At 41.8% G+C, this 7,309-nt stretch overlaps 1 protein-coding gene across 2 annotated transcripts; it reads left to right on the top strand.

The window, feature by feature from the left end:
• Positions 1 to 3,512: 3,512 nt before the first annotated feature.
• Positions 3,513 to 6,925, top strand: rpl29 (ribosomal protein L29). Of its 2 annotated transcripts, XM_080783400.1 has the most exons (5): positions 3,513 to 3,603; positions 4,050 to 4,098; positions 4,864 to 4,928; positions 6,055 to 6,165; positions 6,708 to 6,925. In XM_080783400.1, the coding sequence occupies exons 2-5, from the start codon at positions 4,062 to 4,064 to the stop codon at positions 6,822 to 6,824; spliced, it is 330 nt and encodes a 109-aa protein (XP_080639526.1). In that variant the 5' UTR covers positions 3,513 to 3,603; positions 4,050 to 4,061; the 3' UTR covers positions 6,825 to 6,925. The 2 variants fall into 2 exon arrangements, with proteins under 2 accessions (XP_080639526.1, XP_080639527.1); XM_080783401.1 differs by lacking the exon at positions 6,055 to 6,165 and having other exon boundaries at positions 3,541 to 3,603.
• Positions 6,926 to 7,309: the final 384 nt, after the last annotated feature.

The following is a 7,309-nucleotide window of genomic DNA, read 5'->3' as shown; positions in this document are numbered from 1 at the left end:
GTGTGTGTGTGTGTGTGTGTGTGTGTGTGTGTGTGTGTGTGTGTGTGTGTGTGTGTGTGTGTGTGTGTGTGTGTGTGTGTGTGTGTGTGTGTGTGTGTGTGTGTGTGTGTGTGTGTGTGTGTGGGGGTGCTTGCGTGCCTGCGTGCGTGAGTAACATGCTTAATCAACACCTTCCATCAGAGAACTATAGTAATTTGTGATTAACTGCAGTAGAGACCTACTTTCTCCTCATCACAGACAGCAGCCATATAGGTCAGCAGGAAAGCACCATTCTGCACTGTGCGTGCGTGCGTGCGTCAGTGTGTGTGTTTTTGCTAGACAAAGACAGAAGAATGCAGTATGCAGCACTGATAACAGTGAATCATCATCAGAGTATAGAACGGTTTTGTCCCATTATTCTACCATGCTGATTGTGAACATATTCCCACACGTGACATGGGAGTCTGGAGCAGTGGTTTTACTCATGTAGGCCTACTGTACTTTGATATGGACAGAATATTATAGATTATTCTGGTCGGGAGCGGGTGATATCGTTGCCTGCTGGGCTGTGACGCCATGTGGGCCAACCAATAGGAAGACAGAGGGACGTCACATGGGTCAATATATCATCATCGAGTAGGAAGCTACTCGAGCCCACACTGTTTCTTCAGGAACAGTATTTTCTAGCTATTCAATGCAGGGCTTTCTGAAATTACGTGCGTACACATGCACACGCACACATGTAAGTGCATGCACGCACACATGTAAGTGCATGCACGCACACATGCAAGTCCATGCACGCACACATGCAAGTCCATGCACGCACACATGTAAGTCCATGCACACACACATAACACATACCCAATGCCCATCACATCAGACATCACACTTATCCTCTCTGTCTCTCCGTCAGCTCTGTTCCCCTCCATTTCCTGTGATGTTAACACTTATTGAATGAGTGGTATACTGTGTGTATGTGAGTGTGTGAGTGTGTGCCTGCGTGCGTGCATGCGTGCGCACCTGTACATGTGTCTGTGTGTGTGGATGCGTCCCAGATGTACTGTACATGATGTCCTGAATGCTCAAACAGGCTGCAGGGTATCTGAGGTTTTCTGACCTGCGCAGTGGGCAGATCACGCACGCGCGCATGCACACACAGATACCCTCTATCTATGTCTTTCATTGTGCTGGACAGTGCTTGGCAATCAGGGCACAAGCATGACATGTAGAATGAAGGAATGAGAAAGAAGCGGCGATGCAGTTTGCAGTTTTACCCGACGAGATCGAAAAACTTAAAACGTGAATAACTCTTGATCTAAATCATTCCGTCCAATTCTAAGAAACACATCTAAACTGTACCTCTCGTCCCCTCTCCTCCATTCTCTCCTCTCCTCCCCTCACGGATCAAGAAAACTAATATGCCTAGGCTACTTCAGTAAGATTGACCATATCACATCAAAGGTGGAGGGAGGGGTCCTTAAGATTGACCATATCACATCAAAGGTGGAGGGAGGGCTCTTTGGGTGGGTTCCAGGGGGTCCCTAGCAAAATGAGCTATGATATGGAATCACATCTTAGAAGAGATTTTGTACAAAGAAGACGAAAGAAGTAGAAGAATATACCCTGGAGGAGCTGTTGTGAGAAATGCTCTGTCACAACATGGCTGTACTGCATATAGAATCTGTGGCAAGCGGCTACAGCAGTGATTCCTAGCGCTGGTGGACTGCGAGGCCATTGTATAAAATACACTAGTTTCTATTTCCGTTTGTCACATGCTCACCTGCCAGTGAGGAGCCCCCACCGGGAGAACGTAGAGCCTTTTTCTTTAAAACGTTGAAAATATGTTTATTATGATATATGATAACATCTTGACTTAAAGTAGGCTGTACTGCGTCTGTTCCATTGATCCAAGCCGAAACACAATCGATTGATCATTAAAATAAACATGCTCTGAAAATGCACACGGCCCACCCATCTTACCTCTCAAGTGGTCAGATGGGTGGTCCAAGGGGCCATCTTCACAGATTTTCAAGTGGGCCCTGTAGTAGGCCTACAACAACCGTGCAGTTTAGATAGTGGCCTGAACAAGATGAGATGATTAAAGGGATATAGTTCAGATTTTTGTAACTTTAAGCTGCAACTGTATTAATTGATTGCTCCCGTGGTGAAGGTTCTGCTCTGGTTTTGCTAGTTCCGGTCATTTTGTGGGGGGCACTGGGGCCACGCAGTAAAAGTAGGCCTACATTAATTCACAAAACTAACGTCATTTGTATTGTTCACCTATTTCTAAAATATTAGAGCAACTTTCGTTAAACTTTGACCCCTCTATCACATGGACACCATGGACACCAAAAACATATAGTTCTGTGTGATAGCTATTAGCTGGGGTAAAAAATGAACGAAAGTTGCACAAATATTTTTGAAATAGGTCAAATTACACATTTCAATGGTTTTGATTAATTAAGCCAATTTTATAACAGCCCTCCTGTCAGTCAAATTATCAGCCATATGTTAAGCAAAGTACGTGTTCCACCAAGTGCTAAGCTTTATAATGTTGGTGTGTGTGTGTGTGTGTGTGTGTGTGTGTGTGTGTGTGTGTGTGTGTGTGTGTGTGTGTGCGCGCGCGTGCAAAGCAACTGTGCATTCTTCAGTGTGGACTGACAGTGACACCTTATGGGCAGATTGGGCACTTCACATGTGTAATTACTCAAACACACAAGGGATTTAAATTCATTTCGCTCCTATCGTGCCACTAAACTGGAACGCCCTGCCATCATCAGCCATTCAGAAATGTGAATCCCTAGACTCCTTCCAAACCGCTCTCAAAGAGCACCTTGGATGGCTGCAATTCGAAACTAACTTGTAGACTATGATGATTTCCTGTTTTTCACATGAGTGTATATAGGCCTACAGTATGTAGGCCAGTGGTTCCCAAAGTGGGGTCCGGGGACACCCCGGGGGTCCTTGAGGGAGTTCCAGGGGGTCCCCAGCTAAATGATAGATTGGAACCAAATGGACCCTTTAGGGTCTGTAACTCAGAGAGTGTACAAATGGACCCTAACGGGTCCATTTGGTTCCATTTGTACACTCTCTGAGTTAAATTAGCATTCTACAATATAAATTGGGGGTCCCAGTCCCAGAGATCCTTGAAAATTAAACAGGTTGAGAATCACTGCTAGAGCCGTAAAAATCTTCTCTTATGAGGGTCCCTATGGCATGTCTTTTCAAATGGGGGTCCGCGGGCTAATTAGTGTCAATTTGGGGATCCTTGAGGCTTGAGATGAAAAAGTTTGGGAACCACTCTTAGGCTATGTGCTATGTCTTTAAATGTTCTGATTAATTGAAAATGGAGGATGGTGCCTTTAATGTAATAAAGGGTTATGGTTAGTGCTTTTCCTGGTTTCATCCTCGTAACAGTTTTTGTATTGATTTGTGCTTTAATTCGTTTTAATGTGAATACAAATTTCACTCAAACGCGCGTAATATATAGCTGCCCAGTAGGTGGCAGCGTCGCTATTTAAAGAGGAGTTTGTTGGTCTTCCTCTCTCTATTGAACTCGTTGATGTTCTTCCGCCTCCACGGATCACGGTGTCGTTCTCTTCCGCTCGTCTCGCTCTACGTGTGGTGGGTACATATTTTCACACCGATGTGCATCACTAAGAATCTACATCAATCCTTCCATATTTTAAACGTTAACTAATGAACAACAGACCTCTGCAATAAAGGAATACATTAACTACATGTGGATTAAAATATTTGCGAGATTTAGGCCACGATTATGCTTAAAACTTGCATCCCAAATGTTAGCTTCTTGCCTCAAACCAAGCCAAGCTCTAACCGGCAGCTTTACATGTAGTTGATTTAAGTTTCCTTCAGATTGATTAACGCCAATTTAATGTATACATGCTTCGCTATCTAACAGTATATGCATTGACATCCCACGCCAATGATATGGGTTGCTTTTGGAGGTATAAAGTATTGTTTACATGCCGAGTGTACACTGCTAGTATGCTGCGCTATCGAGGCATGATGAACACAACGCTCATTTTACTCATTTTTCCCCTCAACAGATCTGAGGCAGGATGGCCAAGTCCAAGAACCACACGACCCACAACCAATGTGAGTATATCTGGACTGAAGACTCAAACGTAATGATATGATTTGGTTAGCTAGTCGTGATTAGCTATTATGATGAATTCCTGTTCTGTTCTTTGGCTATATAGAAGTGTATTTGTACCTCTCTAAATGTTTTGATTTGAACAAGGTGGACTGGGCCCTCTTGTAAACGAGTGTAATGCTTTATTGGGTCGTCCACTCACAGTTAACAGTCTTTGTATTGAGTTGTGCTTGAAATGTACTGTAATTCTGCAAACTGTTAATACATAATTTAAATGGATGGATGTCCTGCAGTGTTTTTTTCCGACTAAAACTAAGACGAAAACTGTTAGACTAACGTTTTTCCACTGACAAACTAAATATAAACTAAATTAAAACTAAGCTATGATGACTAAGACCAAATGTATTGACAATTTCGTCAAAGGGTAAAAACTAGACTAAAATGTTAGGAAGTGGACGAGATCTAGTATAAAGTGATTTTACAATTGGTTGCATGCTGAAAATAAGCCGATTGACAAGCTCGGCCATTACGATGACATCATCAAGGCCTGCCAAAACACATTTTAGTCGACTAAAATCTTATGGCATTTAGTCGACTAAAACTAGACTAAACACTAAAACATTCCAGGTGACTAAAATGTGACTTAACTAATTACCTATCCAAAAGACTGACTAAGACTAAAAGACAAACTGTTTAGGATTGACTGAATCTGCCATTTTCTGCCATTTTTTTCACCACAAGTGTATCTTTTTCTCCCCTCTTCACAGCTCGTAAAGCCCACAGGAATGGCATCAAGAAGGCAAAGATTGAGCGATATGAATCATTGCGGGGGGTAGGTATCCATACCACATTAGTGTTACAACTTGATTCGTGAGGACTTTAGTCCGTTTTTAGGGATTGTGGCTTTGTCATTTGAAGCTGGGCAGTTTGTTGCATTGAAATATTTTTATTTTATTCGTTGCAGTGAAATGCCTACATAGGATTATTAGCTTTGAGAGTTTTGAAGCACTGTATGATTTAATAATCACACCCGTATGAAGTGAGGGGCGCTTTACCAAGCCTTATCTTACATCATCGTGATATAATGCTCAGTGACAGACAAAACAAACATTAAACTGTTCATTAGGGCTGCACGATTTTGCTTTAAAACCTCGATTTCCCATTTTCAGTAAAATAAATAAATTGTCTCAATATGTTTTTTTTTAATGTGAATTTTCCTATTGGAATAAATTACAAACCTTAAGGATCCCTGGCTAATAAGACAAAAGCCTTAAAACATTATACCTCTATGAAAAAACACCATCAATATTTTATTTCTTTCAATCAATAGGGACTGCTCCCATCGCAGGTTGATATTATGTGTGGCTCTGCTCCATAGCCTTACTGATTCTATCTGCCCTGCGCAAGAAGCAGTAAGGCTATGGACCAGAGCTAGTCCAGCCCTATGGAATGCATATGCTAATAAAAACAACTTAATACTTCCTAAGAATAATATGAGCATCAAAGCAATATTTAAATACTTTTTATTAGCATGTGCATTCCATACATTCCCTGGGGCTGGACCACACATGGACATTGTATGACATCCTCAACTTGGACAGGAGCAGTTCCTATTGAGTGAAAGATTCTCTATTTATGAAAGAAATACAAATATTTAAGGTGTTTTTATTTTTTAGATGTAGAGGGCAAGTACAGTGTTTTAAGGCTTTTGTCTGGCCAGGGATCCTTTTAAACAAAGATAAATCCCCTTTGGAATTAAAATTATTTGGAATCCAAATTAATTCTTGAAAAAAACATTTTTCCTCGATGCAAAATAAACAGTGTACACTACCCAACTTTACGATAATAAGGGACAGTAGGTCGGCTATGAACCAGAGCTACTCGCCGCTATGCCTGTCCATTCTCCAGGCACTGGAACAATTAAGTCACTCGTGGTGCCGTCTCCCACTCTCCCACAGGGACCGACCCAACTAAAACCTGTCCCTGTAAAAAGTCGAACTGTGCCTGTGATAGACCGCAACACGAGCGTCCCAACCAGCACCCTGAAAACAAGCAGAGAGAGATTTACCGTAAATACCCTAGTTAAAGGGAAAAACGATTGGTTGCATGCTGAAAATATGCATGCTGAAAATAAGCATGCTGAAAATAAGCCAATCTACGGTACAAGCTCGGCCATTACGAAGACATCATCAAGGCCCGCCAAAACACATTTTAGTCGACTAAATCTTATATTTAGTTGACTGAAACTAGACTAAACACTAAAACATTACACATGACTAAAATGTGACAAACTAAATGAAAGCTATTCAAGAGACTGACTAAAACTCAAATAAAAATGTGCCGCCAAAAACAACACTGCTCTATAACGTGTTCACCTGTGTTGGTTCACCTGTGTTGGTTAATGAGTACCAGTAGTGGTGCTGTTGTGACAAACGGAGAGAGAGACACAGTACTGCACTGTTGCCTGCTAATGAGAGAGAGGGAGAGAACCACTCTGTTCATACGGTGTGATTTTTTTCTTTTTTTTTAGGTTTGCTTATAGGTAGACAATGTTATGATTGCAGGAGTTGTGAGCAGCTCACTCAGTTCCCCTCTTCTCTTCTCTCTGCAGGTGGACCCCAAGTTCCTGAGGAACATGCGCTTCGCCAAGAAGCACAACAAGAAGGGCCAGAAGGCAGCAAGGAAGGCCCTGGCAGCAGCAGCAGCACCTGCACCGTCTGCGCCATAGATCACCGACTATCTACGCCATTTTCTGTGTTCGACCGTCTAACGTCAAAAGTTCATAGACTGATCACAAATAAAGCTATGCTTTGTTATAAAAAAAAGAAACTGCTTGGATTCTACCGCTGCATCTGTTGTGATATTTAATGCATGATATTTAATGGTCACCATATTTAATTTCAAGGGTCCAGTGATCATTTGCAGATATGCAACCCATTGAGGTGAAACTTGACTCAAAATCTGTACTGCATGATTCACATTCGGGATCCACCGAAAGGGAAATTCTTGGCCGAAAACTGAATATAAAAATATATTTAGCCTTAAAGCTACCTGATTTATGGCAAACACTTCAATAATAATCACTAGTTGGGTCCATAAAACATTTCAGCTTTTTAATGCATTAATTGCATACACTATTTGGATCTGAATAGGCGGAAAATGCATTTTTAGCCATTTTCTGCGGCCGAATATTCGGTGCATCACTAGGTAAAA

Source organism: Protomyctophum bolini (assembly GCF_963924005.1).
Source record: "Protomyctophum bolini genome assembly, chromosome: 2".
Taxonomy (NCBI): Eukaryota; Metazoa; Chordata; class Actinopteri; order Myctophiformes; family Myctophidae; genus Protomyctophum; species Protomyctophum bolini.
The sequence above is the reverse complement of the archived record's forward strand: the minus strand, read 5'-3'. Positions and strand labels throughout refer to the sequence as shown.